The 17,978-nt window shown below is 43.5% G+C and overlaps 1 protein-coding gene across 1 annotated transcript; it reads right to left on the bottom strand.

Annotated features, from left to right (window-relative positions):
• Window positions 1-2,325: 2,325 nt before the first annotated feature.
• Window positions 2,326-2,904, bottom strand: TMEM217 (transmembrane protein 217). Its single transcript, XM_005906783.2, has one exon. It carries the CDS (start codon window positions 2,902-2,904, stop codon window positions 2,326-2,328), a length of 579 nt encoding a protein of 192 aa, XP_005906845.1.
• Window positions 2,905-17,978: the final 15,074 nt, after the last annotated feature.

Below are 17,978 nucleotides of genomic sequence, written 5' to 3'. Positions count from 1 at the left end.
AATTACAAACCATTCTATGTCCTCCAGTGAGCAAATGGATTAACTGTGGTACATTCTTGCCATGGCATACTACTCAGCAATAAAGAAAGAGCTATAGGGACTTCTCCAGTGGTTCAGGGGCTAAGACTCCAAGCTCCCAATGCTGGGGGCCTGGGTTCCATCCCTGGTCAGGGAATTAGATCCCATATACAGCATCTAAGAGTTCACATGACATAATTAAAGATCCCATATGCCACAACCAAGACTCAGGGCAGCCAAATAAATATTAAAAAAAATAATGAACTAGCAATACACATAATGACATGAACGAATCTTCAAGGGCTTAGGCTGAGCAAAAGAAGTCAGGCAAAAAAGATTATATACTCTATGATTCCATTTATGTAAAGTTCTAGAAAATACAAACTAACATATACAGAAAATCAGCAAATCAGTGCTTTGTGGTGGCAGGGTGGGGGGTGGTAGTACAAGAAGGGGCAGGAGATAAGGATAAAGAGGAAACTTTTGGGGGTGATACACATGTTCATGTATTCAATTATGGTGATGGTTTCACTGGGATATACTTATGCCTAAGCTTATTAAATTGCATTCTTTAAACATGTATTTGTTGTGGTTGCGGTTTAGTCGCTCGGTTGCGTCCGACTCTTTGCGACCCCATGGATTGCAGCCCTCCAGGCTCCTCTGTCCATGGGGATTCTCCAGGCAAGAATACTGGAATGGGTTACCACTTCCTTTTCCAGGGGATCTTCCCAAATCAGGGACTGAACCCAGGTCTCCTGCCCTGCAGGCAGATTCTTTACCATCTAAGCCACCAGGGAAGCCTGTGCTATATATTGTATATCAATTATACCTCAAGAAAGCTATTCAGTTCAGTTCAGTTCAGTTGCTCAGTTGTGTCCAACTCTTTGAGACCCCATGAACTGCAGCACGCCAGGCCTCCCTGTCCATCACCAACTCCCGGAGTCTACCCAAACCCATGTCCATTGAGTCGGTGATGCCATCCAACCATCTCATCTTCTGTCGTCCTCTCTCCTCCTGCTTTCAATCTTTCCCAGCATCAGGGTCTTTTCCAGTGAGTCAGCTCTTCGCATCAGGTGGCCAAGTATTGGAGTTTCAGCTTCAACATCAGTCCTTCCAAGAAAGCTATTAGTAAACCTCTAACATAATGTCAGAGAAGGCGATGGCACCCCACTCCAGTCCTCTTGCCTGAAAAATCCCATGGACAGAGGAGCCTGGTAGGCTGCGGTCCATGGGGTCGCTAAGAGTCAGACATGACTGAGTGATTTCCATTTCAGTTTTAACTTTCACGCATTGGAGAAGGCAATGGCAACCCACTCCAGTGTTCTTGCGTGGAGAATCCCAGGGATGGGGGAGCCTGGTGGGCTGCCATCTTTGGGGTTGCATAGAGTCAGACACGACTGAAGCGACTTAGCAGCAGCAGCAACATAATGTCTATAATGTTTGAAGTAGAGGTTTCCTCAGTGCGTCTTCCATTCTGGCTTAAACTGCTTCTGACATTTCCTGACCCCTGAACTCAAAGTGAAGTTTGTTGATATGTGATCATGTGTAATCTTATACCATCTTATGTGGTTGGCTAATCAATTCATAAACATAAACATGATTTAATCTCTCCCACTAAACTGCAAAATCCTCAAGGTCAGGAATTATATCCTATACTTTTTTGTATCCTCCTGCAGTGGAGAAATACACAGTGTGTCCTGCACAGTGACCGACAGAAGAGTTTAACAAATAGCCTTTGATTAATCACAAGTGCATTTGTGCTCCTTGACAGTTTTTATTGGGGGAGAGGATGGAAGGGTCAAGACAGAAAATAAAGTATGATTTCTCTCTATTTTTATTCTTTTACTTATCTGGAATATAGTATAGATGACACAGGGAGAAAAAGCAGCAAAAAACCACCTCAAGACCCCAATGATATATTTTTTGCTACAACAATCTGAGATATAAATACAGGTTTGCCTATTCTAGGGTTACATCAGAGAGCTGTGAGTTGAAGGCTGATGAAGACACACTAAGATGAAAGGATTGCCAGACAGCAATTCAGCTTCATTTCATCCCTGCCTGTCTTCATTTTGACCAATAAGGTGGTACTGACAGGAAAAGGAAAGAGGAAGTCAAGGAGAACTTGATAAATAACAATGTCCTCTAATTAAACATCCTCTATGAGCAAGGTGTTCCAGAGGCGATGGTAATCCGTTTTCTCACCGTATCTCTCCCAAAAGGGTGGCAGTAGAGTCTCTGCTTGCTGAAAAGTGAATGAGATGGAAAATGAACTACCATGAGACCCTACCGTGGAACAGGGCCATGTTACTCACTGTAGCGGCGGGAAAAGTTGATTATCTTGGATTTCCGTGGCAGGAAGTCTCCATTGCTGGTAGAAATACGTCTGTTGTAGGAGATGATATTGCCCTGGCTTTTATTTTTGTAGATCATGTAGGCGTAAGTGATGACAAAGAACATCCAGAAAGAGTGCATGCATATACGGGACACCAGACCAAACCAGCGCATGACTCTGACCTCCGCAGCGGAAGAATTGTCATTGGTGAGGCACTGTACCACAATGTTTACAGTTTCGTAGAAAAAGATCCAGACGATGTATATCAGCAGGCCCCTGTGCATGTGGGCGTACACTGAGTATAGGAGCAAGCAGCTGACGAGGATGGTGATGAAAGATAGGAGGAAGACGATAGTCAGGCTCCAGCAGATGATGAACACTTTTATCAGGATACTTGTGTTCTTGATCTGTGACATTTGCTCAGTGCAATTGTTTCTCCTTAAGTACTTCTGTTCGAAGATGAGGTACAAGTCCACGGCCGTGATGGTAAAGACCCCTGACAACAGGGAGCCCATTTTGGCGGTCATGCCACACCAGTGCTGCTGCTTCATGCTGAGACTTCCTGTGAAGACAGACAATAGCGGGGCCGGGGATAATTCTGATTCCTGCCAATGTGGTAAATTACCCAGGGCTTCTGCCTCCTTCCCCAATTCAACTGGAGAAACAATAGAGAGAAATGTGGGCAACCAGGCAGTAACAGTTTAGAGAAGACAGAAGGCTGTTTAAAAGTGTTTGGGAGTTTGAGTGGGGAGGAAGGAAGAGGCAGTCCCAGGCTGGTGGCAGTGAGCAGGTAAATGGAGGAGTGGTCCTCAACCCTGGCTTCCCATTATAATCATTGACAGTCCCCACCCCACACCAGCTAGAACATTCTCTGGGTATGACCCAGATATCAGTATTTTTAAAAACTTCCTAGTGATTTTCATCTGTAGCCAGAATTGGAAAATACTGAATAAGAAAGAAAGAAAGAAAGAATCAGGAGGGTTCAGGATGGGGAACACGTGTATACCTGTGGCGGATTCATTTTGATATTTGGCAAAACTAATACAATTATGTAAAGTTTAAAAATAAAATAAAATTTAAAAAAAGAAAGAAAGAAGAATCAGTCACGTCCAACTCTTTGCAACCCCATGGACTGTACCTGACCAGGCTCCTCCATCCATGGGATTTTCCAGACAAGAATACTGGAGTGGGTTGCCATTTCCTTCTCCAGGGGATCTTCCCGATCCTGGGATCAAATCTGGGTCTCCCGCACTGCAGGCAGACTCTTTACCATCTGAGCCACCAGGGAAGCCTAAAATACTGAATAAAGAAAGTGAAATTGTGCTCTTTCTCTCTTCCGGTTTTGCCCTGGGTTATCATTGCTGCCCCTGAAGGGGAAAATTGGTGCATTGTCCAGACCTTCTGTGCAGGTATCTCAGGAGAAAAGTCAGGGTAGCAGCACAACAGGCTTGCTGGGTGAGTGGATGAAAACAATAGGTTTTGAGTAATCACTCCTCCACTATGTATCAAAACTTGAGGAATACAATGAAAGGTGTACTTTAAGGGAAATTTAAAACCTTAAAATAGAATAGCCTTATCATGGAAAAAGAAAAGACAATAATGAGCTAAGCATTCAACTCAGGGAGTTAGGGGGAAAAAAATCCAACCAATGATAAGAATAAAAAAAGACAGGAGGAAGAAAGCAAATCAATAAAAAGAAAGAAAAGATAAAGTAGAAGGACTTCTGATTGCTAAGGTTAGTGGAGCCAACTTGCTGATTAAAAAAAAACAACCCTAAAAATTGCTGGATCAAATAGTTTTTAAATATTCTTAAAAGTACAGAAGTGCTGACAAGATAGGAAGTAGGAGACAAAAGACTATAGGACTTCAGGAACTGGGACAGGTAAGCAAGCATGAAAGTCAAATTTGCTCTGAGGGTATTTGTCTATCTGTGTGTGCGTGCTTAGTCGCTTCAGTCCTGTCCAACTCTTTGTGATCCCAGGCTTCTCTGTCCATGGAATTCTCCAGACAAGAATACTGGAGTGGGTTTTTATGCCCTCCTCCAGGGATCTTCCCCACCCAGGCATCAAACCCACATCTCTTAAGTCTCATGCATTGGTAGGCAGGTTCTTTACCACTAGCGCCACTTGGGAAGCCCCTTTGCCAATCTGGGCAAACTTGAATTTCATTATGAGAACTCTGCATGGTAACGTGGGATGAAATTAAAGCTCAGGGTCCACCAAGGTGGGGAGTCTATTAGAAGGCCTTCCCGATATTAGTCATGGCCCCAAAGGGTTATGATTACAATAAAGGGGAATCAGAAGTAAACTTGCCCCCATCTTCTCCCAGGAGACTCCAAGGAAAGTTAACTTAGTACTAACTGAACATTTCAGGAGAAAATGCTCCTTGAGACACTGTCGTGTAACTAACTTTTTACAGATTTGTAGCCCAAATTACATGAAGTACTTAAAAAAAACTTTTAAGCAATAAATCTAGTTTAAACTAGTCCTAGGACTTCACTGGTGGTCCAGTGGTTAAGAATTCGCCTGCCAATGCAGGGCATGCAGTTTCAGTCCCTGGTCTGGTAAGATCCCACATGCGGCAGGGCAACTGAGCCCTGCACCACGGCTACTGAGCCAGGGCTCTATGAACCACAAGCGCTGAAGCCTGCGTGTCCCAGAGCCCGTGCTCTGCAACAAGAGAAGCCACTGCAATGAGAAGGCCCCTCTCGCCACAGCTAGAGAAAGCCCGTTCACAGCAACGAAGACCCAGCGCAGCCAAAAATAAAATAAAAAATAAAGCAGTCCTAAACTGGAAGTGTCGCTAAGTGCCTGGGAGAAACGAGCTCACATCCTCTCGGGAGGGATACATCTTTGTGCTGGTCCTTAAAGAATCACCTTAGTAATTCTCCAGGGACAATGACTAGTACATAGTGAAAAATACCTGAGCGTGTAAGGAACGAGGCACTGGGAGAACCAGCAGGAGCAACAGAACTACAAAAATACCACATTATGAAACAAGCATGGTTAGGACATTTTCTGGAATTATTTAATTATTTAAATGTTTAAATTTTATCTGTGGTAAAATACACATAACATAAAACTCACCAGCTTACCCATTTTAAAGTATAAGCTGTTGTTTAGTGGCCAAATCCTGTCTGACTCTTTTGATTCCACGGACTGTAGCCTGCCAGGCTTCTCTGTCTATGGGATTTCCCAGGCACGAATATTGTTATTTCTGCTTAGCTTCTCCATTTACTGCATACTTATCCTTGCCAGGCCTTGGCTTCCACATCTGTTTTGTTTTTGTTTTTTTTTGACTTGCTGCACAACTTGTGGGATCTTAGTTCCCCAACTACAGGGATGGAACCTGTACCCCCTGCAATAGAAGCATGGAGTCCTAACCACTGGACCACCAGGGAATTCCCTCCACATTTTCTTTTTCTTCAGCTGTGGCACACAGCCTGTAGGATCCTAGTTCCCTAACCAGGGATTGAACCCATGCCCCCTGCAATGGGAGCTCAGAGTCTCACCTACTGGATCACCAAAGGAAGTCCCCACATCTTTAAAATTGGGTATACTGGTTACTTTTTTCTCTTTCTGTAATTTTACTAGTTATTACAACAAATTATGGGCTGTCCTGGTGGCTCAGCGGTAGAGAACCTGCCTGCCAATGCAGGAGATGAGGGTTGGACCCCTAGATTGGAAAGGTCCCCTGGAGAAGGAAATGGCAACCCACTCTGGTATCATTGTCTGGGAAATACCATGGACAGAGGAGCCTGGTGGGCTACAGTCCATGGGGTCGCCAAAGCGTCGGACACGACTCAGCAACCAAACAACAACAGCATAACAAATTACTCCAAAACTTAGTAGCATAAGACACATAAGACAACTATTTATTATGCATGTGGATTCTGTCGTGGAGGACTCTGGAGGTTAGCTTAACACTGTACATGATGAGGAATTTGGACGGGACACATCCAGGAGATCTTGTCACCACTCATGAATTTGGGGGACCTCTCTTTGAAGACCCATTCACGTACATGTCTGGCGATTGCTGCCAGCTGTCAGTTGGGGGTCTCTCTGTGTGGATGCATTTGGGTTTCTTCACCTCTTGCTGACTGGCTTCTCCAGAGTGCATGTCCCCAGAAGAGTGAACTAGGGGCAGCTGTATCACCTTGTTTCAGCTTGGCCTTGGAAGTTGCACAGGGTTGCTTCTACTGGACTCTGTTCTTTACTCTTTTTTTGAAGTATAGTTAATTTACAATGTTGTGTTAGTTTCTGGTGTACAGCAAAGTGATTCAGTTATGTGTGTGTGTGTGTATACATTCTCTTTCATATTCTTTTCCATTTTGGTTTATTACAGGATATTGAATAGAGTTCCCTCTGCTATACAGTAGGACCTTGCTTATCCATCCTATATAGAATAATTTATACTGCTCATCCCAAACTCTCAATCCCACTCTCCTCCTCGGCAACCACAAATCTGTTCTCTATGTTCCTGAGTCTGTTTCTGTTTTGTGGCTAGGGTCATTTGTGTCATATTTTAGATTCTACACGTAAGTGATATCAAATGGTATTGTCTTTCTCTGTCTGATAATCTCTAGGTCTATTCATGTAGCTGCAAATGGCATAATTTCATTCTTTTTTATGGCTGAATAGTATTCCATTATATATATATGATATGCATGCATATATCATATATATATATATATATCACATTTTCCTTAGTCAACTGTTGATGGGCATTTAGGTTGTTTCCATGTCTTGGCTATTGTAAATAATGCTGTACTTTATTCTTGTGAATCACCAAGGCTGGGCCATTTTCAGAGGGAGGGGAAATGGATTCTACCTTCTGCGTCAGGAGTGTTAGGGAATTTTCTGAGGTGCAGGGGATTCTTGTTATCTCAGTGGTCAAAATCCAAACTTCCACATTTGCCAGGCTGACCAGGGAAGGAAAAGTGATCATAACAAAGAAATATTCACCAATGAACTGATGTTCCCCTTTTTCCCTTATCACCACAACATTCCTCTAGGCTGAAACTAAGGGCTCTATGTGTACACCAAGCCCATCAAATCAAGTCTTTATTGTTCAGCCTCTCTCTGAGAGCCCAATGTAAATAACTGATGACACAAAGCAAATAATTTGCAAAGCATCATTGCGAGTCTTGCAAGATCTCATGCAGCGATTAAAAATGATGAAGAAAACTGCTCAAATTACATGAAGCCTTTAGCAATCCTGGATATGATAGTTAGTCCAGTGGATAACCAGAAAAGGAAAAAAATCACTAAGAACATAATAGGTACTTCAGTAAAGAACTGTTTGAAGATGAATAAATTGCTACATATTCACACGATGGCATGTTAAGCAGTCATCAAAATGAATTACTGTAGCAACACAGAACAATTGGAATGAATCTTAGTAATGTAATAGCAAATGAAAAAAGTACCAAAAGAAGATATACAGTTAAAAGCAACTATAGGTATGTTATACACACACATACACAATTTTTGGACTCTATATATATATGCGATAAAACTACAAAACTATATAAGGAAAATAAAGGAATGATGAACTTAGGATTCTAAATGACCATCACCTCGGGCCAGGGGAGGAAGTGAAATGGGTTGGGGAGATCATATAGTCAGATCTGATTTACTGACAAGATCCTAATTTTACTTTGGGTAGAGGATTTGAGGGTAAATGTTACTTTACTAAAAATAACTAATATTTTTAAAGTAAATAAAGGAGTTTTGCATGGATCAGTTAGGGCTATGTCATGCACCAAAGATTATGATAAGTCTAACCATGAGCATATGAAGTATGATAAAAAAAAACACTAAATAAAACAAGGATAATAACTGTTTACCTCATAAGGTTGCTGTGAGGCTTAAACGAATTAATATATTTAAAACATTCAGAACAGTGCTTGGAACGTGGTAAGCATTGTACTATGTAAGAGTTTTTGCTATTGTCATTTTTGCTTTATGCCAAGGGGTAACTACTATTTATTATCTATGTAAAACTACTATTTATTATCTATGTAAAACTACTGTTTATTAAGTTGTGTTGCAGAAGATATCATCAGCTTCCTTCCCAATACCCATTTCCTCTTCTTTGCTAACAGAAGTCTATTTTAGGTCAACTAAAGCTTGGACTCTGTCAACCTTGGCCCCAATTCTATGCTGAATTCTCCTCTGCTCAAGCCCTCTTATGAATATGCATGTACCTCCGAGCTTAAAACTTCCCCAATCCACTGTTCAGGGAGACATTGCTTTGGAAAAGATCCCCATTGTTCTTATTTGCTGCCAGTAATAATAAATCCTTCCTTCTCCCTATCTTTGGCTTGGTTGTGTCTATTGGCACCTACCAAGAAGTAAACCCAGTTTTTAGGTAACACTATCTCTACATTTTCTTTCTTCTTAGCTTGAATGTGATATGATGCCTAGAACCTCAGCAGCTATTTTGTTACCATGAGGCAACAGGCATAGGGACAAAAGCAAATATGCTAAGGATGTCAACATTGAGAGAGCATCTTTTTGTATTTTATTGATTACTTCTAAAGTTGAATATTTTTATAGATATCAATATGTGATTTAAAAATCTCTGTCTAGGGACTTCCCTGGTGGCTCAGTGGATAAGAATCTACCTGCCAACCCAGGGGACATGGGTTCAATCCCTGGCCCAGGAAGATTCCACATGCCACGGAGCAATTAAGGCTGTGCTCCACAATTACAAGCCCAAATTCTAGAGCCTGTGAGCCACAGATACTGAAGCCCATGCACCTAGAGCCTGGGCTCTGCATCAAGAGAAACGTTTGCATTGAGAAGCCTGTGCATGACAATGAAGAGTAGCCCCCACTCGCCAAAACTGGAGAAAGCCCTTGCAAAGCAACAAAGACCCAGTGCAGCCAAAAATAAATAAATAAACAAAAAATACAAAAAATCTACATCTAAATAAGTCTAAAACTATCTTCCCTGGCAGTCCATTAGTTAAGACTCTGCATTCCCAATATAGGGGGCATGGGTTTGATCCCTGGTCAAGAAACTAAGACCTTTCATGCAGGTCTTTGGTGCAGCCAAAATAAATAAAAGATAAACAAGTCTAGAATCATTTTGATAAGTAGAAAATAAAAAATACAAAGTGGCAAGAAAGCATGAAGGCATAATTTAATTAATAGTATTTTTCTGTCAGTGATATCTGAAATATTAATGCATCTTGCATTTGATAGTATCTTAGACTTACACAATCATGGTAAGAACTTTAGTTCTTAGTTGGGGAATCTTAGTTCTTAGTTCCCAATTAGGGATTGAACGTTTACCCTTAGCAGTGAAAGCGCAGAGTCCTAACCACTGGGCAGCCAAGGAATTCCCTCAATATTTTTAGTTCTTTTCACAATTCGACTTGTGGTTCCAACAGAGGATGTTGCTACCAGCTCCCATCAGCTGGATCTCTGGCATTATTGAGTTGAGGCAGGGAAATAACTAATAGCAATGAGCACATTATAAAGTGGACTTCCCTGGCAGTCCAGTGGCTAAGACTCTGTGCTCCCAATGCAGGGGGCCCAGGTTTCATCCCTGGCCGGGGAACTAGATCCCACATGCTGCAACTAGGACCCAGTGCAGCCAAATAAATAAAAAAGAAAAAGAAGAGCCCAAGTCACCAACGTCAGTTAAAAGGTTTTGTTTTGTTTTTGATGTGAACCATTAAAAAATATATTTGTTTATTTATTTAGCTGCATCAGATCTTAGCTGCGGCATCTGGAATCTTCGTTGTGTCTTTCAGGGTCCTTTACTGAGACACACGGCCCCAAGAGTTGTGGTGTTCAGGCTCAGCTGCTCCGAAGCACGTGGGATCCTAGCTCCCCGACCAGGGACTGAACCTGAGTCCCCAGCACTGCAAGGATCACCAGGAAGTCCCGGCGGACCATTTTTTTAAAAGTCTTTATTGAACTTGTTACAATAATGCTTCTGTTTTAGGTTTTGTTTTTTTTGGCATGAGTCATTGGGATCTTAGCTCTCTGACCAGGGCCCAAATCTGCACACTCTGTATAGGAAGGGAAGTCCCAGACAGATAGATAGATAGATAGGATAATTGTAAAAATACTAGATATAAGCAAAACACCAAATGCTTGTTACAAATTCACTCTCCCACCAAAAGTAAATGTACATCCCTGGTTTAGAACATATGTGTCATATAATTTTTTTTTTTTGGTTGGCCGTGCCATGCGGCTTGTGGGATCTTAGTTCCCCAATCAGGGATTGGGGAACCTTTACCCTTAGCAGTGAAAGTGCAGAGTCCTAACCACTGGCAGCCAAGGAATTCCTTCAAGAAATTTTTTTTTTTAACACCTCAGTAAAAATGCCTACACCTTATGTGGGGTTTAAAACAGGGGCTGGTGGGTTCAAGTCTCTGTTCTGTGGGCTGTACAAGGCAGCCGCCCACAGCCCCATGATGGCCGTGGGTAAGAGCTTGGCCCCCGTTTCTGGCACCAGGTTCCACCTCTGGATTCTGAGGCATCCCTGAGGGCCAGAGGAGCTCTGGTCATAATGGAGGTTGGATTTCCTCCTAGCCTGGCAGTATCAGGCCAATTTAATTGGATTTTTAAAAAATGAAAATGGATAATTCGCATATATAGGAGCTTGAGTTCTTTGAGATACATCTTATACATTCTCTTGAAAAGAAATCTATCAACTTAAAGGAAAAAAAAGAACTGCTGAGATAGTTTATTAACCCTTCTCACTCCCTCTCCTTTGGCTTTGTATATAAACCACAGGAGGAATTTGTACCATAATCGGACACTCTAGTGCGAGAAAGCAGTTTTATTATTATTATTTTTAAATTATTTACTTGCTTATTTTTGGCTATGCTGGATCTTCATTGCTGTGTGGGCTTTTCTCTAGTCGCGCCAAGCAGGGGCTACTCTCCAGTTGCAGAGCACAGGCTTCTGATTGTGGTGGCTTCTTTTGTTGCGGACGGGCTCTAGGGCTCACAGGCTCAGCAGTTGTCGTTCCCAGGCCCTAGAGCACAGGCTCAATATTTGTGGCGCACAGGCTTAGCTGCTCTGCAGCATGTGGGATCCTCCTGGACCAGGGATCAAACTCATGTCTCTTGCATTGGCAGGCAAATTCTTTACCACTGAACCACCAGGGAAGCCCCCTCTTCTATCTTTTATTTTTTAAAAAATAATATAAAATCGGACTCAGTCGTCTTCCTCAAGGAGTTAGGGGAAAATTCTAACTCCAAGTGTTTTTCTCTCTCCCCTTGATGGAGTCACATTGAATTCCCAGGTTCACCCAATTCTAGAATCTCATGGAAGGGCTCTGGACTTCAGGCTGTGCGGTCAGTCATGTGAGAGTGTGAGAGGCTGGATGCCCTAGCCTCAGTGGTCCGACTGCTCATAGCCCCAAAGGCTGTGGCTCACAACTCAGTCCCCAGCCTGGGGTCCACGCAGCCAACCCATCAATCATCCTGTTGCTACGGGGTCAAACACGGGTCCCAAGGCGGGCAGAACTAGGCACTTCTCCATTCCCCGAGGGTAGGGAAACCCCATTCACAGTAGGAGTCGGAAGTGATTCCCTGCTCGCTCATCTTTTCAGATCTATACCCCGACCCACCCACATAATCAAGATCTTTGCCTTTGAGAGCCTAGATTTTCCAAAACAAAAGTATTTTAACTCTCTAATAGGGGAAGAGATGGGCAGTCCTCTTAAACCTACAAAAGGAAGATGCCTGTCATGCTTTGTGGTAAATCAGTCAACAAACAGGAAACCAGTCCCAGCTATGAATGAGGCGATTCGGACAATAAATCACATTGCTGCTTACAAAGTCCTTACCATCTGACTCCAATCCAATTTTCCAGGAACATCTCTGTGCATTCCTTCCTGTGTATATAATACTCTCATTTCCTCCAATGTCTTTCCTCCCCTTCTCCACCTGGCTCTCTCATACTCATCTCTCAAGGTCATGTGAATCCTCAAGAAGGTGCCAGGGCTCTAGTTTGGCATTTGTGATTCTCTTGACCTTTCTTTTGTGGTAAGAAGTCTCACATCAGTACCACAAGCAGGAGAACGCCAAACTCTCCTCTGCATTTGTCTCTTTCCTAGGAAGGAAACCACTTCCCAGAACCCCCCAGCAGCCTTCTTTTCCTGGCTCACTGGCCAGAGCTGGGTCACATGGTCACCCAACACTGCAGGGGAGGCTGTGGAAATCAGTTTCTGACAAGCTCAGTAGGATTGCCATAACTGGTTAAGAGATATCATGATTCATGCCAACTGGGAACACAGTTGCTCAACCTTTCCAAAAACAATGAATCCCCTTCCCAAGGAAGGAGGAAGGAAATGGCTAATAAAGTCAACCACAGAGATCCTGTTACATTAATTATCCCTTTTTCCTCATTGACATGGGAAGAACTATTATTATTTGTTTTCCCCTTCTTCCACAGAAGCAGGAATTTACACACGGTTGGCCAGAATAAGGTTTGCCTTTCCTGGCCTTCCTGGCAGCTGAGTGTGGCCATATGACCAATTCCTGAGAATAGGCTGAAAGGGGGAGAAATGAATGGGACCAGCTTCCCTGGTGGCTCAGGGGTGAAGAATCCGCCTGCAATGCAGGAGACACAGGTTTGATCCCTGGGTCAGCAAGATCCCCTGGAGGAGGGCATGGCAACCCAGGATTCTTGCCTGGAGAATCCCACAGACAGAGGAGCCTGGAGGGCTACGGTCCATTGAGTGGTGAAGAGTCAAACATAACTAAGCATGCACACACCATGTATTAAGGAGAAAATCTTTTTCTTTCCCTCTTCCCAACAGCTGAAATGTGGATGGAGTAGGGGGAGTACAGGGTGACCTTGGGCCAACTGGACAAGGACATGATAAACACAGAAGGGTCTAGGCCTCTGAAGATTCACAGAGCAGGGCTGCCACTCTTACTCAGGCTCCTACGTGACCAAGGGAAACTATAAACTTCTATCATGGTGATGTGTGTGTGTGCACACGTGCACACTCAGTTGTGTCCAACTCTTTGCAACCCCATGGACTGTAGCCTGTCAGGCTCCTCTGTCCATGGAATTCTGCAGGCAAGAATATTGGAGTGGGTAACCATGCCCTCCTCCAGGGGATCTTCCCAACCCAGGGGACGAACCCTTGTCTCTTGCGTCTCCTTCATTGGCAGGTAGGTTCTTTACCAGCTGAGCCACCAGGGAAGCCCTCTGTCATGGTTAAAGCACTGTTAATTTTGCACCCAAACTCATGTCCTAACAAACACAACTGCCTCCAATCCTTTGCCTGTAAGCATGCCAAAGTCTCTTCCAGCTCAAACAATCTCTCCTTTGACCCTGTGTTTCTCTCTCATTTACATTCAGTCTTGGTGTCAGGGCAAGCAACAAATACTGGCTCTTGAGGCTGATTTAAGCAGAAAAGTCATAGCTCATAGATGTGTGCAAAGGGTCAGTTATTTATTGCCACAACAATGCTACATAAATAACCACAAAACCTCAGCGGCTTGTTAACAATGAACAATACTTAGTTCACAAGTCTGTGGGGTTCAGCTTCTCTGGGGCTGGGCTGAGCTGGGCTGATTTCAGCTGGACTTACTTGACATCTGGGGTCAACTGTTGGTTGACTAGACAGTTTTGTTGATTTTGGCTGAGTTCATTCATATGCCTGAGGGTCAACTGGCTGTTGGCTGACTTAGGAAGGCCTCAGCTGGGATAACTCAGAGAGACTTGGCCTAGGTCCATGTGATTCTCATCATCCAACAGGCTAGCCTAGACATGTTGCAATGGCAGAGGCCAGCAGTGAGACTGCTACAGACCGAATGCTTTTGTCCTCCCCAAATTCATATGTTGAAAACCTAATGCCCATTGAGATGGTAATAGATGGTAGGGCCTTTGGGAATTGATTAGGTCAGGAGGGTGGAGCCTTCCTGAATGAACAAGTAGCAGAGAGATCCCTTGCTCCTTCCTCTGTGTGAGAACATGGCAAGAAGTTGGCAGTTTGCAACCTAGAAGACAGCCTTTGCCAAAACCAGGCCATGCTGGCACTCTGATCTTAGACTTCCAGCCTCCAGAAATGTGAGAAATAAATATCTCTTGTTTACAAGCCACTCAGTCTGGAGAATTTTGCTATATAATCGCACACAGACTAAGACAGAGAGCAAGTGCAGCCACATGAATGTCTTCCAAGCTTCTGCTTGTATGCCTGCATGCATGCTAAGTCACTTCAGTCGAGTTCGACTCTTTGCAACCCTATGGACTATAGCCCACCAGGCTCCACTGTCCATGGGAATCTTCAAGCAAAAATACTGGAGTGGATTGCCATTTCCTCCTGCAGGGGATCTTACTGACCCCGGAACTGAACCCAAGTCTCTTACGTCTCCTGCACTGGCCTGCAGGTTCTTTACCACTAGTGCCACATGGGAAGCCCTCTGCTTCTTTAATGCTTGCTAAAATCCCTTGATCACAGCAAGTCACAAGACTCAGTCAAGAGTTAGAATAAGAAGGTCCCACAAGATAACACAGATGCAGGGAAAGGTGAAGAATTGGGGCATTGATACCATCATCTATCGCACCACATTCGGAGGTTTTGCTTACAGGATGGCAGCCAATATCATGCCACAGAGCTGGGCCACTGAAGACTCTGCTGCTGCCAATGATGAGCATCTGATGCTGAAGTTACACTGAGAGGCCTTCTGGCACAAGACTCTAGGTATTGCCGCTGCCAGAGCTTTTCCCTTTAGTTGGATGTTGCTGTCACAACTGGTACTGCTCACCAAGAATGAATTCTCTTGTTCTCGTTTTCCTTTGCATCATAAGCTCCTGATGATTCAAAGTACACTTTGGGAAAATTTCATCAGCAGAGCCTATGACATGTGCACTTGACTTAGTTCACAAGAAAGGATGGGAAAGTAAGTAGCTGCCATTTTACTGGTAGGTGGGCTCTGCTTCCCACAAGGTTTCATAGAGTGAAAAATTCTCCATACATGGGAAAGGTGTTTATATTATAGGCATCTAAAGAACTACAACAGAACAGCAATGATGGCAGGGAGGAAGAGGAGGAAACTAGCCTCTCAATCTCCTCACAGCTAAGCTGTTTTTCATTTGTTTGTTTGTTTTTGCCATACTGCATTGCTTATGGGACCTTAGTTTCTCAACTAGGGACTGAACAAAGTCCCTAGCACTGAGAGTGCTGAGCCCTAACCAGGGGACTGCCAAGGAATTCCCCACAGCTAAGCTTCTTGAAAGGGTACTCCTAGCTCTCTTTCCCCTGCTACTTTTTTTCCATTTCACTCTGTACTAATCAGTTATAGTCACCCTAATGATGCAAAATCCAGTGGTTTACAACCACAAGCATCTATTTTTCTCACTATGCTTCAGGCTGCAGGTCGACCTGGAACAGTTAAATACTCACTGGTAGTAACATAGGTCAGATCAGATCAGTCACTCAGTCGTGTCCGACTCTTTGTGACCCCATGAATCGCAGCACACCAGGCCTCCCTGTCCATCACCAACTCCTGGAGTTCACTCAGACTCACGTCCATCGAGTCAGTGATGCTATCCAGCCATCTCATCCTCTGTCATCCCCTTCTCCTCTTGCCCCCAATCCCTCCCAGCATCAGAGTCTTTTCCAATGAGTCAACTCTTTGCATGAGGTGGCCAAAGTACTGGAGTTTCAGCTTCAGCATCATTCCCTCCAAAGAAATCCCAGGGCTGATCTCCTTCAGAATGGACTGGTTGGATCTCCTTGCAGTCCAAGGGACTCTCAAGAGTCTTCTCCATCACCACAGTTCAAAAGCATCAATTCTTCGGCACTCAGCCTTCTTCACAGTCCAACTCTCATATCCATACATGACCACAGGAAAAACCATAGCCTTTACTAGATGAACCTTTGTTGGCAAAGTAATGTCTCTGCTTTTCAATATGCTATCTAGGTTGGTCATAACTTTTCTTCCAGGGAGTAAGCGTCTTTTAATTTCATGGCTGCAGTCACCATCTGTAGTGATTTTGGAGCCCAGAAAAATAAAGTCTGACACTGTTTTCCCATCTATTTCCCATGAAGTGATGGGACCAGATGCCATGATCTTCGTTTTCTGAATGTTGAGCTTTAAGCCAACTTTTTCACTCTCCACTTTCACTTTCATCAAGAGGCTTTTTAGTTCCTCTTCACTTTCTGCCATAAGGGTGGTGTCATCTGCATATCTGAGGTTATTGATATTTCTCCCAGCAATCTTGATTCCAGTTTGTGTTTCTTCCAGTCCAGCGTTTCTCATGATGTACTCTGCATATAAGTTAAATAAGCAGGGTGACAATATACAGCCTTGACGAACTCCTTTTCCTATTTGGAACCAGTCTGTTGTTCCATGTCCAGTTCTAACTGTTGCTTCCTGACCTGCATACAAATTTCTCAAGAGGCAGGTCAGGTGGTCTGGTATTCCCATCTCTTTCAGAATTTTCCAGTTTATTGTGATCCACACAGTCAAAGGCTTTGGCATAGTCAATAAAGCAGAAATAGATGTTTTTCTGGAACTCTCTTGCTTTTTCCATGATCCAGCGGATGTTGGCAATTTGATCTCTGGTTCCTCTGCCTTTTCTAAAACCAGCTTGAACATCATGAAGTTCACGGTTCACATATTGCTGAAGCCTGGCTTGGAGAATTTTGAGCATTACTTTAAGAGTGTGTAAGATGAGTGCAACTGTGCGGTAGTTTGAGTATTCTTTGGCATTGCCTTTCTTTGGGAATCAAATGAAAACTGACCTTTTCCAGTCCTGTGGCAACTGCTGAGTTTTCCAAATTTGCTGGCATATTGAGTGCAGCACTTTCACAGCATCATCTTTCAGGATTTGGAATAGCTCAACTGGAATTCCATCACCTCCATTAGCTTTGTTCGTAGTGATGCTTTCTAAGGCCCACTTGACTTCACATTCCAGGATGTCTGGCTCTAGGTCAGTGATCACACCATTGTGATCGTCGTGAAGATCTTTTTTGTACAGTTCTTCTGTGTATTCTTACCATCTCTTCTTAATATGTTCTGCTTCTGTTAGGTCCCTACCATTTCTGTCCTTTATCGAGCCCATCTTTGCATGAAATGTTCCTTTGGTATCTCTAATTTTCTTGAAGAGATCTCTAGTCTTTCCCATTCTGTTGTTTTCCTCCATTTCTTTGCATTGATCGCTGAAGAAGGCTTTCTTATCTCTTCTTGCTATTCTTTGGAGCTCTACATTCAGATGCTTAGATCTTTCCTTTCCTCCTTTGCTTTTCGCTTCTCTTCTTTTCACAGCTATTTGTAAGGCCTCCCCAGACAGCCATTTTGCTTTTTTGCATTTCTTTCCCATGGGGATGGTCTTGATCCCTGTCTCCTGTACAATGTCACGAACCTCAGTCCATAGTTCATCAGGCACTCTATCTATCAGATCTAGGCCCTTAAATCTATTTCTCACTTCCACTGTATAATCATCAGGGATTTGATTTAGGTCATACCTGAATGGTCTAGTGGTTTTCCCTACTTTCTTCAATTTAAGTCTGAATTTGGCAATAAGGAGTTCATGGTCTGAGCCACAGTCAGCTCCTGGTGTTGTTTTTGCTGACTGTATAGAGCTTCTCCATCTTTGGGTGCAAAGAATATAATCAATCTGATTTCGGTGTTGACC

Source organism: Bos mutus, chromosome 23 (genome assembly GCF_027580195.1).
Source record: "Bos mutus isolate GX-2022 chromosome 23, NWIPB_WYAK_1.1, whole genome shotgun sequence".
NCBI classification, from domain to species: Eukaryota; Metazoa; Chordata; class Mammalia; order Artiodactyla; family Bovidae; genus Bos; species Bos mutus.
The sequence above is the reverse complement of the archived record's forward strand: the minus strand, read 5'-3'. Positions and strand labels throughout refer to the sequence as shown.